Source organism: Ischnura elegans, chromosome 9 (genome assembly GCF_921293095.1).
Source record: "Ischnura elegans chromosome 9, ioIscEleg1.1, whole genome shotgun sequence".
Taxonomy (NCBI): Eukaryota; Metazoa; Arthropoda; class Insecta; order Odonata; family Coenagrionidae; genus Ischnura; species Ischnura elegans.
The window spans coordinates 74,004,155-74,024,276 of record NC_060254.1 but is presented as its reverse complement, the minus strand read 5'-3'; the positions used below and the strand labels follow the sequence as shown (position 1 = coordinate 74,024,276).

At 35.8% G+C, this 20,122-nt stretch overlaps 1 protein-coding gene across 1 annotated transcript in view; it reads right to left on the bottom strand.

Moving 5' to 3' along the window:
* The window catches only part of LOC124164956, a 373,915-nt gene that overhangs the window by 42,504 nt on the left and 311,289 nt on the right, over positions 1-20,122 (bottom strand). The window contains exon 6 of the mRNA XM_046542194.1: positions 17,368-18,175. Within this exon, the coding sequence (XP_046398150.1) occupies positions 17,368-18,175 (808 nt within the window). The remainder of the gene's footprint in view (positions 1-17,367; positions 18,176-20,122) is intronic.

Below are 20,122 nucleotides of genomic sequence, written 5' to 3'. Positions count from 1 at the left end.
TCGGGCTGATAAGTGGCAAAATCATGTTAATCATGACAGATGTCTGTCCCAATTAATCTCCTTACCAATTACGTAGTCACTACGGACCAAAAATATTGATGATAATTTTGTTTTTCGTCAAAATTTCAAATACGAGTCAAAAAAATGTATGTGAGTAAAAAATTACGAAAAAAATACAAACTGTTTGGAACAAAAATCACATCTATATAGGCATTAGGGGAGGCCGGGTATCACAACACATTCCGATAAAAATGAAGCAGAACTCCTTGAACGTATGCAACCCTTTTTTCACAACAGTCGTACGTTAAAACTGCTTAACAGGATATAAGAGATTTCGTCGCACTCCATCCGTTTTATACCTACACACAATCCCGCAAGGCGCCTCAATAGGCGTGTGGCGGGGGATGTTAGGACACCAGCCCTTAATAATAAAAGGAAATTCTATGACGAAGTTCCGCCTAGCTTTTATAAAAGCCCTTCATTGTTCGGAGGAAAAACAAATTCCCACACCTAACTGTCTGGCATAATATCTCTCTTATTTATCGTTCCTTTCGGACCTGGAAATATAGTGGTGTTCTAATATAATGTTCTCCATATTACTCTTAAAGATATCTATTCTCAATTGCTCAGGCAATCTAAGCCTGATGTTCATGATCCGACAGACAGCCAGGGGGGAGGGAGGCTTTAGGGTCTCCTTATACATCCCTTGAAATTTTTTCTCTTGTGGCGACTGCCTATCGTACATCTCCTTAGGAAGAAACTAGCCCAGGGACACATATCATCTTACTTTGTCTCAACTATTTAAAAGTTGAGGACTGTCAGAGTCAGATCTGCAATTTTCTCGATATCTAATGATATTAACTACCCACACTGCCCAAAAGTTTAAAATATTTTCGAAAAAATCCGGCAGATTTTGGAAATAAACATCCACGTGGATCATACTATAAAAAACTACAGACATTTTAGTAAAAACCAAGATGAATAGAAGTTTCAGCGTTAGGCATACAAAATCAATAGCTTATTTCATGAAATTTATTGTTTTCCAATCTGTGGTCATTGAAAAAAATAAAAACTTATAGGCAACCCACATACCATCCAGGCATACCAACTTCCCATCCCGAAAGCAAATTTTTGGTTACCTGCCTGCAACCTGAAGTTATCTACAAGTCACTTAGCCCACAATTAAAATCATGAACAACCCCTATCCTCAGCCTCACTATACCTGCTATCTGCCATGTAGTTTCCCATACCTTTCTTCCCAGGCATGATTTTCAGTTGATACCTCAATAAAGGATACCCCAAGGATGAAATCTGCCATGAAAAAATCATTTGGCTTAACCGGGATTCGTACTCAGATGTCCCAATAGAGTGGTTTCCTAATTCTTTTTTATTGCCTAAATCGGAAGATTATTACTCCGGAAGTACATATTTCACACTTTTAGATTTTTAAATGATGATATCTATTTTTTGCCATTAAAGAAAAGTGAAAATTTTCAATCCCGAAAACGCAACGGCTAAATATGAATGCTAGGAAAAGCCCTTGTACTTCATTCTGGTTCTGGCTGCCACAGTGTGAAGCCACCTTGGCGTGAGGCTATGAGTGCCGCTATGATGGAGACTGCTAGCAGGTAGCAGAGTACCCTGCTAGCAGGTAGCGCTTGGCTTAAATAAGGATTATTAATACCCTATGAAACGAAGGAAACTTTCCGACCATAAGCAATTTTAATAAGTGATTGTTAAGAGATGTTTCGCTGAGCTCTGTGCCTCATGGATGCATTGGTAATCTCAGACAATGTAAAACTCCTATCTACTCGTATATCATCTAGGTCCCTGTGACGTCACATGGAGTGCGATCGCATGGCCACCAATCTGGCCTTCTTCAAATGAAGTTAAAATTGACCATTAACATTTGTTTAAACTGGGATTTCTAAAACCAAATAATTTGTATACTATGAATACATTAATGGTGGGTAATGAATCGCAATCAATGCCTTTTGTTTTCTTTGATGAAGGAAACTACCCTATTACCAGCCAGGTATGCTTACAGTTACACTACCAAGCCATCATATTACAAGGCAAATCTCAGACTGGGTTCACCAAACAAGGTGTTGATGCCGCAAGACCACAATGTGGCAAAGGTGACAGAGTTATGCTTACTAAACCACAGAGATTTACAGAATGGTGTTGCATAAATAATGAGTCTTATTACATTTCTCAATCCTAAGATGAGTAGGAGAAAAGAGAAGCTTCATGAGTATATTGATAAGAAGACGGAACAACCTTATGGGTCATACATATCTTGAGACATGATAACCTGATGAAGACAATCGTCGAGGGACAAGTAGATGGCAAGAATGGAGAAGGAAGACCTCAAACAAAATATGTACCGTATTTACCTGTAGAAGCCACGCACCTTTTATCCGGAAATGCAGGTGAAAAAAAGGGGGTGTGTGGCTTCTTACAGGAATCCTCCAAACTTTAATGTAAGCAAGTTCCCTCAAATGCTTTTCATTAATTTCTTCAGAGTTTAGCAATGAAGCTGGGAAACCTTCGCAGGAATTACATTTCTAACATTATTTAACCTTATTAATCAGGGTAATGTAAGTTTATCGATTTAGCAACGAATCATCAGCACCTATATTAGACCTCACCCAAAAGGCGGTAGGATGTTTTTTTTCCTTGCGAGCTGGCCCAAAATGGGGATGTGCAGGATACAAAAGGAAGCGGGTAACATGAGTAAATATGGTATATGTAACAAGTAAGGAAGGATGTGAAAGAGAAGAAATACATAGGTATGAAAAGATTAGCTGATAGGAGAATTGAGGGGGGAGCTGCTTCAAAACAATATTTGGATTGTTGGCCAATGATGATGATTCCTTTTTGTGTTCAAGTTCTGGGAAGACCCTTTTCTGAGATGCCTGTCTCCAGAGACTTGAATAACTCTTGGAGTTTGAAGAAATGTACTGATGGATTTCCTTAAAGCTCAGAGCCACCCAATAACACTTTACTAAATGGCATATATATCCTCTTTAACTGGAGCCCAAAAAACTACCATGAAACCATTAGCTACCCTGCCGTATCAGGAGCAGGACCTATCCATCTCTATGCACAGTCTAAAGAGTCCAAAAACAGTCAATCAAATACACCCAGGCAGAAGAAAAGATAGACTGCCTTCATTTTTTGATGAAATTTTGACAAAAATATATTTATATTTATCTGGTTATTATAGTCAAATTCCCACCATTTATCAATCGAGGTCTTAGTGTAACCATTTAGGGTGCAGAAGACTTACAAAATATAATTTGCGTACATAGAAGATGACAATGTAATCCACTCCTTCATAAGCTGGCAATTGATTTCATAATTTTTAGTAGAAACTATTGTAATTTTAAAATGAATTCTACAAGAATAAATTTTGCATCAAATACGAAAATTTCTGCAGCTGTACAGTAAGTACTGTGTAAAATCACTCAGTTTTAATTGTAAAATATCATATCTTGTCACATAATACAAACCTTAGACACTCAAACTATGAACTACAAAGAAAATATTACTTGTCATTTCCTTGCATTCCGTGAAAAATTTCTGAAATTAGTTTGACTTTACATTAACTTCATCCTTCAAAATAACTAAACTTGAACCCTGGGTTTTGAAATGCTAATTCTTTGATAAAAATTTTTAGTACACTTGATTGTAATGAATGTCCACTCAAAAAATAATGTGGATGGATCAGAAACTAAATTAAAATAGCATTGTACTCTTAGTTTCACTGGTAATTCTTCTGGCTAACAGATAATTATGTACTGGCAAGTATCAAGGGTGAGATATAAGGTACTGTAAAAAAGCATGAAACTCATTGGAAGGTATATTCTTGGAGTGAGAACATCTAGAACCTTTTTCACTACCCAACCACGACAATGTTGGAAAGTAGCACTATAAACAGGCTTCATAGTGAAAGGGCTAAAACTGTGCTAAATTTTTTCAGTGTGATCCTTCAAAAAATAGAAGCACCCCACTAATACCCTAAACCTATAAAAATCTGTGTAGATTTTTGGTAGGACTAACAAAGCTAGAGAAAATATAGGCCTAACATAGCTGCATCGAATCAAATGCACTATAACAAACCTCTAGTCCTCTTCACTTCCCCACATAGCAACTAGGATGTAAAACATAGATGGAATAAGGTGACTATTTCCTCTAGTTATGGGTAGCAGAATGCACTGCCACTTGTTATAGCAAGTACATGTTCACATAGTAGCTAACTTAAAACTAATACCAAACAATCATTCACCGCAGTTTTTTCGACAAAAGGTTTATTTACCAACTGTATGATAGACATTTTATATTGTCTTTCACCACTTTACTAGTTAAGTAATTTCAAAATCTGAAGTAAGCTTTGAAAGGAAATGCATGAAGCAAAAATAAATTGCAAATATACCCAAGCGTTGTAAACATTGAGAATTTTTGTAATTAGATCTGAAAATGACTAAAAGTCCGCTTACCTTGAGGGATCTCATCATGATTTTGGTTACCTGAAATAAAACTTACCTTTATCCATACATGTGTCAACTGCTATTGTCGTTAAATGAGTCACTATGCTCCATCTAGTCAAGCAAAGCATTGAACTTGAAGCAGGATGGCTTAGAAAATGGCCAACAAAAAGCAAAATTCAGTTCTTCTCTTACCTTCCGCATGCCTTCTTAGGATTATCAAAATGGACCAAGAATACTTTGAATTCAATGATATTGCTATGAAACAACTAAAACCCTTTTAGTACCATAATTATAAAGTTACTCTTTAAAGTTAAAGCAACTTTGGAACGAACCGATTCTCATAATTTCATGTAATATATGACTCATGATAAATAGCAAAATATACACACTTTAATTAATACTGTCATTGCTCTTATTAATTAGGATTATTATTTATAAAGGACCATTTACCTACAATAAGTAGAGGAGGATCATCTGCCAGAAAACACTCATTTCTTTTTAAATATCAAATAAATGACTCGCATTAATTGACAATGTAAAAAACTGCATATAAGTGGTGGTGTAGAAATGGATTTTATAGTATTGTAACCGTGTGGACCATCCTACCAATAATGAAGTTTATGGCACCCCAGTTTTGATATGTTTGCAATTTATAAAATTAGCACATTCCCTCCAATAGTATATTTGTTGATTTTGCTTGTGGGGCCAAATATTATTTTACAACTTATCCTTTTTCATGATTATTGATTTCATTATATGTTTGTTTTAATGTGGCTGTTGATGCTGTGTTGGCTAATACTCTCCATGTAGCCAAATGTTACCCCAGAATAATTTGTCATTATCCATGGATGAATACTGTTGAGTATCCCACCATGAATATATGTTTAATAGACAGTTAATGTCAATGGTTGCATCTGGATATATGTACGTCATACTTGGGTATAATATGTTGTTATTAAATATTTCATTATGGAGTAAGTAAGGGGTGTCAGTGGCATAACTAGGAATATGCTTTGGGAGAGGGGATGAGGAGTATGGGGGGGGTGACCCCTCCCTCAGGCAAGGGGGGATTCAGAAAAATATTTGAAAAACAACATGCCTGGAAATACAATTTACATCATTTTGGCTCTTAAAATTTAACTTTAAGCAAGTGACTGTATTAAATGAAAAAACTAGACAATAGTTTAAAATATTTTTTTATTTCTCTAAGGCTTTGGGGGGGAGGGACCTATCCCCCTCATCCCCTCATGGTTACGCCACTGAGTGGTGTATATTATGAAAGTGTATATATTCTGCTGAGAGGGTGAAGCCTTTTGACTTTTTGGAATGTGGCCAATGTAGATTGCTTACAGGATAATGTCATATGACTTTCCCTCCTTTATGTATCAGCTTAACACTTAAAGACAATGTATGAGAAAGTGTAAAATGGGGGAAAAAGTTTCCTAAAAAAGGTAATTCTTAGGGAGAGTTGTTTCTGTCTAAATCTGGTGAAATTCAAATGTATGAGTAAATAAAAGTTACAGGCAATTTTCCACAAATAATATTGATTGTATAAAAAAATACTATATAGCAGAGTAAACAAAAAGTATTTGAGGAAATTTTCCCATAACTTTTAATTTACTAATAGAGTATGTGCTGCCACCATCGGTCTCTGAGAAAATTAGTTTTCTTTCAGTTGATACGCTATACTTAGGCCAAAATTCTGAGGTAAATTCAAACATGTCAGACATCGTCTACATCTTTTTACCATGCAAGCTGGGAGAATATACTCACACCTAGCTAGCCCTAATGCAAGAGAAGTGAGGTGATATGTAAGAAGACCATAGAGGGGGTAGAGGAAATAAAAATGGAATTTTTGGCAACGGAGATAACTAGAACATTTCAAAGTCATTTATCACAATTGGGGTAGGCTTATCATGTAAACTCTGTCTCCGACTTGTAAGGTTAACTGAGAAAGACTTTACAGCATGTTTTAATTTTCCTCCGCTCAGATGTGGCATAAGAAACACATGTCATCAGAAACAAAACCAATTTTCTTGCAGACCAATAGTGATATTTCCCTCGAAGTACATGATGTATGAAAACTAAATTTGCATCTAAAATATGCTAACTTTATAGTAAATGGTGGCTGTTTTGTATTTGCTTTGTGAAACTTTAGCGTTGTTGCTCACTGTTAGGGACTAAATGAAATATTGTGATGTGATTTGTTTTCCTCTAGTAAGCCGGAACCATCAAAGATAATCATGACCAGAGAATCAGGAATCACTCGTTAGTGCATTACTTAAAATTTAAAGTTTAAACTGATTGCAGTGCCATGCTCCAACATTACAAATCGAACATTGCCTGACAGATGATATAATTGAAGGTTCTAACACCCTTCACCAAAATATTTAATGCCCTTGCAAAAAGTTGAGATACCCGAGTTTGAATTATTGTATCTTGGTAACTACTCAATCAGCTGTATTGAGATTAATTGCAAATGACTGGAAGTTATTTCTACATTCCCTTGATATTATCAGAATTTCATTCTTACGTCAACATTTTTTATCCCACTTTGTACGAGAAAAGGTATGGTCTTTTGATACCTGGAAAATGGTAATGCCACTTTGAACGATATTTTTTCCGAGAATTCCTCCATTCACTCACGTTAGCGTAGATATAATGAAGGAACAAACTCTTATTGATGCATTTCCCAGAAAAAAAACTTTGTAGTAATTGCATGAGGGCCAAAAATTGAAATGAAAAAACAACGTTATTTTCGCTGTTTTAATGCTTAGGTACAGAAAATTTAAAAGCACTGTTGGCACTACATACATAGCTGGTGAGTATTGGAATAAAAATTATTGAATATTGTAGCTTTTTTTCTAGTCTAACGTTTGTTTACGCTTGGTTTAGAGGTCAGCTTTGTACTGTAGAAGAGAAGGGGAGAGAAGCAAACCATGGTTGCAACTTCGACCGCTAGCAACATAATCAAGGGGGGGGGGGGCACATGCCCCCCTTGACCGTTAAAAAATAGACAAGATTCTTAATATGGTGATCATTACGTTAGTTTTATTTTGTGTATTACAGAACCTCAATCATTTAATTTAATATTAATAACTTTAATACCAAAATAAAGAGAATATTTTCTACATTAATTGTTGCATTTTGTTTTTAATCTCAAATATGAGAAGACCTGTCAGACCCCCAGAAAAAAATCCTGGATCCACCAGGCTGGCAATGAACAGCAATTTTTGAAGCTGACACAATTATTATTAATTTATTTTCAAGACTATGCATTTAGAATACTCGGATCCTTTATTTTATTGATTTTTATGTAAATTCATGAAAAATAGCATTCAAAGTGGACCTACTGTTTTCCGAGCATCAAAAACTATGCCTTTTTTCATAGAAAGCTTGACGAAAAATTGATGATGTTAGGATGTGTTTCTGATGATATTGAGGAATAGCAGAAATAATTTTCCTTTCATTCAAAATTCATTTCATTACAGATGATCAAGTAGTTACAAAAATACAACAATTAAATGCTGGTATCTTGAGTTTTTGCAAGGACAGTAGGATTGATTTTGAGTACAGTGAAAAGTTAAGCAAAACATCATTTGCTTCTGCTACACTATAAATATCTATTGACAAATCTTTTAACTTTTATTTCAGTTCAGAAGAATATCTTTTTCCATGACTACACATCTCCTGATTTTGAGTACCCACTAATTCATTTGACTAGGATAATATCAGGTTTCTGTCATGATATTATGAATAGCAAGATTATTTTATGATTAGATACGATATCCATGCATACGCAATGCATGAAAATATGCACTATATACTCCAGAGACGCATGCCTTTTCCCTTGGTTTATGGATCTGTCTAGTCCGGGTGTTGGGTGCACATTTTCTTCTAGAACTGATGAATATTAGGAAGGGATTTCTATATCTATGTCTATACACTCACAAAATTACATTTTAGTTGGTACTAAAAGGGTAGTTGTCCACAAGAATAGAAAATATGTAATAAAAAACATAAGCAACAACATTACTTGTGCTCCAAGCTAACAGAAGGTTTGAAAAATAAAACACACACCAATAGCTTCACAAAATTTCATAAAATGCTCAATATTATATAGAAAAACATTTGTAATGAAAGTCATAAAAATTTATGAAAGTGTTTTATGATAAATGGAAGCATAATTTTCATTTTTACGCACTATATGACCAGGTCTAAGAAAATTTTAACTACATTACATAGATAGAAAAGAGGAGTACATATAATGTTTGAAAACTCAGTAAATTCCCATATCACTGAATTATTAAGCATTTTATGATTGCCAATGAATATTATTTCAATTTCACACAGGTTAGTAATATAAAAATTTGTTTTCAAATAAAAATTTCACCTAATATGTTTTGACGGCTTTCAGTCAATCTGCCTTTTCGCTGTGTATCTGCTATGGTATGTACTGTAGGCAAACCATTCAGTACATAGCATGCTTTGGGAAATTACTGGCATGGCTGGGAGCCCTTAACACTTCTTATGGTATACAGCGCAGCATAGCACTGGTTGGAAATGGATGCCATGATGACCATAGTGGCAATCCACAATAAGATTTTGTGTGTCTCCAGACACCCATTAGCCTCATTGTCATTTAAAGAGATACATATATTAGAGAAAGACATACAATAGAGAAAGCATATATTATAGATGGAGCACAGCAAAAATTTTCAATGCCTGAAAGCAGATTAATTTCTTCTCTCTTCTAATTCTAATGGCAAATGTGCAGATTTCATGATGTACTAATTTGATTGGGTTCCAGATTAATATGTATCTCATATGAATCTAATGGTTTGAGGTCTAATTGGAAATTTATTAGGTGATGTTGAGGCATTCATTCCTTTTAATTTTGGTACAGTTTTAGCCACCATGAATGCAACTGCAGCAAAAGACAATTTTGAATTGAGCTGAAAATACTCTTTTTTGATAGGTACATTAGACATACTGTAGGGAAAATAATAAAAGCATTTTTACTTTTATGCAAAGCAATAATGAGACAAAAAATAATAATGATAGATGTAGAAAACAATGTATCTATCACTTAAGGTATCATTTCCTCCTGATAATAAGGAAAACTGCAGTATTGTGGCCAACTCCTTAGAGTACTTCAGATCCAATTACGTCTGAAGTATTCTATGAAACAAGTAACTCTATATGCAGTCACACAAACTGATGAAAAGTTGTTCATCCCGAAAAATCCAGGATTCGAACCCAGATCTCCAAATCACTGGTCAGGTATGCTACCTGTATAACTACCCCGAAGCTGTCTTCCATCAAGGTGAATTTCGAACTAGGCTTTTCTAAGCAATAAGGTCGGTTGAGACAGGGATGGCTTTGAGAGTAATTTAGGCCTTGCTTTAAAAAAATATAAGAGTTTCCTGGCCAACCCAAAAAATTTCATAAGCTTAGATTTCCCTTCATATTGGTTGATTATTGTTTGACAACATTTTCCTTATTTCACTACGTGTTTGAACATGTAGTACATATTATAGTCATACTCATCTTGCAATAGTATGTTTAACAATGCAGCTACACTTAAGAGATAACCACAGACTAGCCAGTTTTATACCTTTATGGAGTTTTATACACGTGTGTCCAATCAAGCAAGGAAGAAGCATCCATAGCTAAAGTGACCAGAGCACCAACAGTAAGTTCAGGGCATCCCGGTTTAAATCCCTTCTGAGCAAATTATTTTTCCCAGTTGGAAACTATGCACTATCCAACTACTATGAGGTTTGATAGTTTCAATAGGAGTATAGTTTAACCTTTCGTCAGGCGCAATATTGGAATTGCTGAGTTCGGACGCAATGTGCCTAACACACACAGGTGTAAAAACATAATTAACTCTTAGCTCAGCACAGTGGTACACCTTTTAAGCACCAATATATACCCCTATTCACACCGTCATTCTGCCCCGGACCGATTCAGCAAGGTGCAATTTCATCTGCTCTTTAGGCTATTAAGTATTATATGTAATGGACTTAAGCATGTGAATTCTATATGATTAGGGTTTTATATTTTGCTATATTATATATCCAATAATGCTTTTATTTCGCTTTATATCACCACTATTTTTGGTTAATTATGCTAAATAATCCGCCACTGATTTGTCAGCATAAATGCAAAAAGCAAAAGGCTGCATATAGTGTGTCGAAACAAACAGCTACTATGAGTATAAAGGGTCTATGCCACCTATTGGCACGGAGAATTGAAAAAACACTTGCGCTGAGCCTGTCAGATCTATTGCACCCAACGGAAGGTTAAGCCGTCACTGACCTGCCGCTGCTCATTAAGGGGTAACTATAAAAGTATTACCAAAGCCACCCCTGTCCTTTACCCCCTTATTAATAAATAAATAAAAAAAACACCAATTTAACTTATGATCTACAGATGAAGTTACTCAAATGGCACAGTTTTTAAAATTTCACCTTTCTGAAATATAACTGCAAGTATCTACTACCAGCTTTGCGTTTAAAATGGCAATGGCAAAAAACCCATAATTAAAACAAAATCAGCTTTTTGATAAGGAAAGGGGAATATATAACCAAATAAAAATAACCAACTCAAAAGAAAAATCTCAAATACACTTCATTTTATTTACAAAGGAAGTAATTTTCTTAGGAGAATGTAATGTCAACATTAACATGATCATACATTGATGAATATTCAATCCTTAACAATTTTTTTTTTCATTTTCACGTGTACACTATGCATGGAATTCTTCTGCTTTGCATTCAATAAAATATGCAATGAAAGAGTTCAAAGCAAAATACTGCATGAAAATTCAAACATGAAAATACATACACATCATTTTTTGGAAGCGAGAAATTGTAAATAGCGATGAATAAATCTGATTGCTCATCAAATTGTGCAGCAACTGTTTTTACTTTGTACTTTTTTTTAACAAGAGGCAAATATAACAAGAAGTTGCACAACCCACATATATAGAGAAAAAATTGTGAAGAGCTTAAATAGGTGCATTTTAAACTTATATGGGTTCACATGCTTCATTAAGTGCAATCAAAGTTATTTCCTCAAATTACTGAACCATTAGTCTACTTGCATACTTTCCATGTCCATCAAGAGTAACATCCATTATCCAGAAATACATACTAAATAAAGATAATACACACTATAACTTATTCTATTCTGTATTAATTTACAACATTTCAACTTTAAATGCAGAGAAATTAATATGACATAAATTAGAAAATAAAACAACAGATGATTAAAATACTGTCAGTTTTGACAGGGCTGACTAAAATATATAGTCAATAGTTTGAGATGACTTAAACAAGTTCAAATGAGTCTACTTGGCCATAATTAGATTCCTATCTTGAAGGCATTAATGTTTTCATTTTTCATTCATACCTTCAAAAGACATCTATTACGATATTGGTGCATTTTCCTTGATTTTTGGAAGTGTCCTAGATGTATGATTTCACAAACTTGAAAGAGGTATATCGCTCTTACGTAAAAACTTGTGTGACGATACAACGAACACTTATAGACGAACAATGGCACATTAAGTTTTATCATCAAATTTTATTTGACACACACCTTAATTATTTATTAAGGTGATTTAGGACAACCTTATGATGTAAACATTAGGATCTTTCTCCGATACATATTTATGTATTGGAAAAAAGAAAACACATGCTGCTTAAAGTCAAGGTAAAAATATAGTATACTGAACCTCTTATCTAGATTCTTGGTGATTACGCTCCTGTTTTATAAGTCATTTGATTAATCAGAAATCATTTGGTGGATAAAAAGTTATTCTTGTTTTTTCAACATTATTTGGGGCCCTATGAATGGGAAAGAAAAATCATAATCTATGATTGTCACAGAGGAGCCCCGGGACTTGCAACTTCCAACTAAATTCTCAATTTTCAACTTGATTACCAAAGAGCAATTACGAGAACTTGTGAACATTCCAAAGAATTTCTTCCATCAAAGCCCACTAGCTTGTTCACTCTTTTAAGATATGTACAAGAAACTAGCCTTAAGTTTCAATGGATCTTTCATCCTTATCAATATGCCTCAACTGAAAATAACGGAAGATATCGAATGTAAGTCTGAACAACTTCGAATACGTCCAATTGGACTCTTAATTTGACTCTCAATTGACTCTTAATTCCTGCAGCACCCTTGTGACACGCAACTCACACATTTGCCCTAAGGAATGCCCGATGACATTGCCCCTTTCCATAGGTTCAATATCCCCTTATTCTGTTCAAATGATAAGTCCCTATTTTTCAGTAAAATACCAAATTACTCCTTATTTTATGGGAATGGCCCAGCATATTTTCTTTTCCAAAAACATTGCAAACATCCTCTTCAAACATATACAAAATCTACCACATCCCCTACGAGACCATCTTTCTCCAGCTGCAGTTCGTTACTCATTCACTGAGATCTTCTCAGAGCTCAAGAGTTGAGATTAAAATATGGCCATTAAAATTTGAAAAATAGGAATATTTCCCTTCATTTCCAACACGTTGTGATTCCCATTTCATCGAGTAAAAATCTAGAAAGAACAGCATTGCTACAAACGTGGGGTTGGAATTTCCAAATGATGTAAATCTGAACAAGTCAAATCTTGAATCTCCACACATTTTTATGTCAAGTTAAGATCTTTGAATGCGTACATTATACTAATGTTCAATAAAATTATAATGAACCCAGTCATTAAACATAATTGCAAAATTTATTCACTCATTTTTTAATATTTTACTAAGTATAATTTCAAAACTTGTTCTTTAATTATGCGTTTATTGCCTTTAAACTACTTTTAAAATATTTTTTTTCAGGGAAATCTATTTGGGCCCAAAAACTTTCGAGATTTGGTAACTTCTGAGGACTTTGACTCCACAGATTTGGAAAAAAGCTGATTTTATCCCACTTCCAACCGAAACCTTTACAGAGGCTAGTTGCAAAAATAATTCCTTCAGCCAAAGCCAGTGTTGTTGAGTAATTATAAATGGACGTTCATACATTTCAGTAAAAACATTTTCCATAAGAAAATTTGCTGTACTTTGCACGCATAGTTACTTGACCACCATGGATAACATTCATGCACCTGGAAATGCCTCTCCAGTCTATAAATTCTTTGATTTGCACGATAAGCATAAGATAAGAAGTTGATCCAGACATAAATTTTTAGGGATTCCTGGGAGAGTCAACACTGACGAAACACACCTAGAATCAGTTTACTAAATGGGAAATTTTTAGCCCTTATGGTGAAGAATTATGTAGTCCTTCACTAAAATATATTTGTTTCTTAATAGAGGGCCTCTAGCTGAACATAAAATTGGCACATCATCTGTTGAAGAAGTTTTGTTTTGGAGAATTAAATTATTGGCCTCAAAAAAATACTTCTTTTGAATTTTAGGGGGTTTTCCCCAAGTTGCCACTCTTTGGATCCACCAATGCCTTAACATATTATGTCAATGCTAATGCAAATGTCTGACTTGTGCGAAGGATTTTCACATGGCCAATCCTTGTTACCAAAGTAGATGCTAAGAAGTTTTTCAGGATGCCTATTCCTGAAGTCGTTTTCAGCATGTTTCAGATGGAAACCGCTCTTCTTGTCACTTGGAATTCATCCAGGTGAAGAAGTGTTACTACAGTAGGGGATAGCATTCATTTAAGTATATGATTGAACTCCTCATCTCATTCTGCAATTCCTGAAACTCTCACCTCCATTTGGTCTTTGGTCACCAAAATCTTGTTTCCATACTCATACAGACTTTTTCAAGACCATAGGGCACGATGACCGTATTTTACTGAAAATCAGTTCCGATCGACACCAAAATATTTAGCCTTGTTGGGTTGCAATATTTGGTATCAAATTTTTGCCATAAATATCAGACATTTATTCCGCTTCAATAAGGATAAAAAGGAGACCCATACAATACTTAGTACACACTTAGGTCTTCTCATATATTTTCAAGCTTTTAAAAACATTTTACCACAAAAAGTTTGAGCTAGACATACAACATACTAAGTGGAAGATCCATAGAATATTTTGTCTTCATCGGCTTTGATCTCAAAAATCTTCTGTGATTTCATTGTCTTTGACTTCCGAAAAATCTAATTTATCACTCGTAAATATGTTTATGTATGTATTGTATTCATATATCTTAAATGATATTTTTTGGCATTAAATAAATGTTGGTGTTATTTTAATATGTATTAGTTATTGCTAACAATTACATAGATAATTAATTCAAGATAACGCAGTACCTGAAACAAAAAATACTGATATAGCACCATACGGTTATGATCAGTACCATAAGCCTAGAGCATTTCACAAGGCTCCCAATTACTTTTCGTAAAGGAAAACATTGGCAGTTACTTCACAATCTATATTGTTCCACAGCTCTTGTAAGGCAATAAATTATCTTGAGTCAATGTGCCAGAACACAATCCACAATCTCAGAATTTACTCTGATGCCATAGGTAATCATGATCTTATGCTGAAAATAACGCACAAGAGCTTGCTTTGAACTAAGATATCTTTGTGTTGCTATATATTTTACTTATGAGAAATACCTAAATGGGTCCCTTGAATCACATGGAGCACTCTGCAAATATAGCTTGTCCTATATAATTACTGATTCTTTGCTGTTATACATAAATTATTGTCAATGAAATCTCACAGCTCAATCTATCTACGTAAAATAAGCATTGAAAATGCAAAAGAGATTGGCTTAAAACATTAGCTTCAAATTAAAGAAGTTGGCCAGGGTAAATATACGTATAAATATATTTGCTTTGGCTACATATATTTTATATAATATCTAATTTAATGAGGTTTGATTCTGTAAAAAATTCGATTTTATCACAGAAAACCCTAGCATTCAGAAAGATATGATTTAAGTTTATAATGAATGCCTCTCAGTTAGACTTCCTCTAAGCATAGTTTTTTTTTTTTGAATCATCAGTTCTTCCTATAATACTATATTTCATGGAAGATCTTCAAGGGAATACCGACATTTAAATAATTTACACTCTAGCACGGTTTTTGGATTGAAAATAGCAGGGTCTAGTTCTCTGTATATGAATACATTCATGCTCCTACCCAGGAACACCGCCACTGAATGTCAATGACCGTGCCATGATCAGTGATCCATCTGAAAATCTAATAATGTGGTGGATCTTTGCATAATTAAATACACAAAAGCATTTGGTTTTGTAAGGAATGCACGCTAAAGGATTCCCACTACAAAGCTAAGGCCTATCACATGGAACGGTTACATGGATGGCTACTCATTAAGGATTTCTGATCATTAACATTGAATTTTAATCCAGAAGGCTGAGAAAGGAACAAACTGTCATGAGAATATATAGGTTCTCTATATTGTAAGTATACATAATTAATGTGTATACTAAAGTTAAGAAAATGCCACACAACAGTAACAAAGTGGTAAACACTTGGTAAAACATGGCAAGTGTTAAGTTTTGTGATCCAATCCAGAATAAAAATATTTTTAAACCCATGCTTCAACTGGATCCCACCATCGGGCCAGTACAAACAAATTGGTCGACAGTTCTCTTTCTGTTGAATCACCTCGTATTCATAAATGTATGTATATTAGTCTTGTAAAATTGAGTAATACAAAGAGAGAGAGAGAAGTGATGATGATAAACTCTCTTTGAACAACAGATTCCAATAAAATGACACATACTTTACAAAACGAAAACAGAGATATCACACTCACACATCCACACATTCCCTACTACACTTCTCTAATTTTTTTTTTCTTTTGGAGTCTCCATTAGGCACTGATGGTATGAACAAACAGCCGGTGTTAAATTTGAAAAGAGGCCACAAAGGCCTCTTTTGTGTCCAGTGTTTTGTCATTTTGGTCACAAAATGATAATAATAAAAAAAGAAAACTTAACGGCTGAAGTGTGTCACTTTAAAAGTAAACAACAGCACCATATAATTATTCCATAAAATTTACAATTGGACTTGACAATATAGGAGAAGTATTAAACAGGCAACTGCTGAGGAGTGGTTGACAAAAAATAAACTAAACTGCACAGAGATCTCTATGATTTCTATAATAATAATTCTCAGATTATTAAATTTTAGACTCTATATACTAGTAATATGTCTGAAATGCTTGTTATTTCACGCCTCTTTGTCAGTTAGTGCAATTAACATCCAACCACTATTCAATTCTAACAGTCATTATATTTTACAAATCTAAAACCTATGTCATCTTCAAAACAATTACACAAGTGTAACAGTTTATATTTTAAAGCTGTATTAGACAATTCTTTTTATGCATTAAACTAATAATAATAACTGTCAATCAGCTTTTTTTAAATTTCTGTGAAGAAACTAATATCGTACACCTAATTAATATCTTATTTTTCAAACAATAATAACTAGCAATATACTAGCTAATTACTATGATGTTAGTTCAACAGTAAACAAGCAGAGCAGAAACTCTTTCTTGGGTTCAGTCAGTAAAATTTCATTGTATGTCATGTAAAATCAAATCATAAACTTATTTCACATTCTTTATCTCAGAAATTTTCACCGCGACTTTATTTCAAAGCCAATCATGATCTTAAATGCATGCTGGCTATTGTCAGCACAGTAATAATGATAACAGGAAAAAAAATTTGGGAAGCATAAAAGATAGAAGATGATTGCAATGCGCAAGCAATTCATCATGCCCTTTTTTTTTTAAACCTGTGGAAGAGTCTGTCCTATGTACCACGCTCTAAGCTGCCTTTCTCTCCCTCCCTAATTTTTTGGCATTTGTAAACTTCACCATTATGCACCTTCAAGTGAGTAAGTACTCACCGTTTGGGGTGCATGATGTCACTGCTGCTTCGCTGGGCAAACCCCTACCAGTTTCTCCACTCGAGAGCACGGATGAGCACCTCCTGGATCCATCGACCAAGTCCGGAGGCGTCTGCGGAGAGTCTATGGGTCGGCTGCCAACAAATGAACTCTCGACCCAGCACAGCTGCCTCGGGGAGCACGGTCTGCCCACCGAGACGGGGCTACGCCTATCACTGCCCGCTTGGTCTGGCACTCTTTCTGATACGTAGTGCACGATTGCACTCGTCACTTCTGTAATGGAAGATCGCACTTCCGAAAGTTCGGGGGTTTTCCCAGTAGGCGGATACACCTCCACGACAGGCGGCTTGGCCGGCACAGACGTTGGCGTCACCAACTCGGCAGGAGAGGGAGCTGGCTTCGCGGCGGCGGCAGCGGCTGCTGCGGCGGCCCTTCTCGTGGCCAGCAGGTCTGCAGCGAGTCTCTCTGAGGGTGATCGATAGTGTGAGGGGTCCGAGAGCAGGAGGCGCTCCTGCGAGCGCCACCCGAGATATGGTGCTCTCGGCGTGGAGAACGATGAACGCGGAGATGTGGGTGCTGACGGTGCAAGGGAAAGGGTGGTGCGCTGATGTAAGCGACTGGTGCTCCATCTGGAGAAGGAAGCCCTGGGGGTGACAGCACCAAAGGAAGAATAACTCCCTGGCTCATCAGGAGATGGCCCGCCAGAGGAAAGTCCTGCTGGGCTTAGAAGTCGGCGGGATGAAGGCGTCGATGGTGCGACTGTAGTCCTGCCAATGGCACAGCGTGTGGGAGTGGGACTGCGTCGAGTCTGGAAGTTTAAAAAGGAAAAATGACCCATAAGTAAGGTAAATAACCCAGTAATATCAAAAGTTACAACAAACACATGTTTACCGGCACATAATTTTACATAAACCATCATAGTTTCACAGATCTTTTAGCTTCATTAATCGAGAGCTTTGAACAAGTATCAAAAATAAAATTGTGCAATGTGCATTGTGCATTTTGAGATAAATCGTTTCAGAAAATTATAATCACACATTTTCATACAACCTGAATAATTTAATGTCCTTAAAAATCCAGAGTATAAATACAGAATCCTCACATAAAATGCAGAAAGGTTGGATACCCAAAGAAAACCATTTTCATGGTAACTGCAAAGTCCATCCAAAACAATTATTTGCGTTGCTATGGCTCAGTAACTAAGGAGTAGCGACCCCATGTTTATGGACAAAAATAGCTTAAAATTGTCTCCCCAACCATCTCCAGAAATATTGGAGATTCCCTGTGAAACACCCTGTAAAACCATTTGTATCTAGGGAAATAGCCAAGCTTTTTTGTATTATCTTGGTTTACTGGTGTAGCAAGGGGGGTTTGGCTGGGCCCCCCAAAATATGAAAACACAATTATGCACTTTCCTTCATAAATTAAAACAAAATATTGAAAAATCATGAATTCACAAAAGATTTCATTGACAAATTAAGTTTTTTAGATTGTGAAAAGTGTTAAAATTAGTTTTAAACCCTGTACTTAGTACCCTGATTTTCAAAAATTTCCCCCCTGGCTTTGGACCCCCCTAAATGAAATTCCTGGGTATCCCACTGTCTTGGTTACCCTAGCCAAGCTCATCTCCTCCACCAATCACAAATTATGATCCTTTTCAAATATATCTTTGCGACTGACCCGGTTGTGCAAGCTCAGAATGTTTTTCAAGTGGCGTTGCGGGAGGAAGTGGGAGCTACGACGCAAGGGATGTGGAATGGGGAGAGAGAGAGGCAGGCATTGCCATCAGATCTATATTTGTTGAGTTCACTTTCTGCAAATTCATCGTTAGTGATGATACACACAGTTGCAGTAATTTTCTCTACTATTTTCCACACTATAAAATAGTGAGGAAAGTCACTTCAGCTGTTTCTATCATTACTAGGCATTGCCATATTTTCACAAAAGACTTTGTCAGTGAATGGAAACGAAAGACTGTCTCAAAAACCCTCTTTCCACATGCCACCATGTGGCTCATTGGGAAGGTGGGAAGCCCAAATGGCTCCTCGGTCAAAGGGAGTAATCATCCCTTTCATTTCCTGCTAGGGTTCCTCATTTTGACCATTTACAAGGTCCGTTGGTTGGAGAGCAATCACCATGGCACAACAAGAGAACGAAGGCAATGGACGTTTGGCAACAGATTTAACTTACTCACAAAGCGTACACCACTGAGGCCTGAAAGCGACAGAATTTCCCAGAAGATAGACTTTGGTAATCGCATAAAGGTTGGTTTTCTGGAAGTCATGTACCATCTGCCCTCACCCCCCAAAAAAATTGGGCCTGCCTCCCAGTCACAAGGATATTTGAAATAAATGCTAATAGTGTTGCATAATGCACGCTCTCTAGACCTTTAGACTCCTTTCAACTATCCCCTGTTTTGAGTTCCCCTTCATTAATTCACCCACTGTTTTTTTTCAGTCAATCTCTTTATTTCAACATTGCTTTGATGTTTAAGTTTGTCATCAAAGGTCACTTTCCACTGTCTATACTTCAGGAGGGGCAATTGGATGAACAAGAGATTAATCCATAAGGAGTCTGAACCCAAAAATGCCTCACTTAAATGCTTCAGAGGAAAATGATGAGTCTACCAAGGCGGCCTGCTCCCCCTTTCTCCCTTTTCATTCACATTTCTCCGTATAATCACATCAATATGACACGACTGAACTCTTTTAACCCTAATACGGGCAAGGTGAGTCTCTTGGACTCATCGCATCAC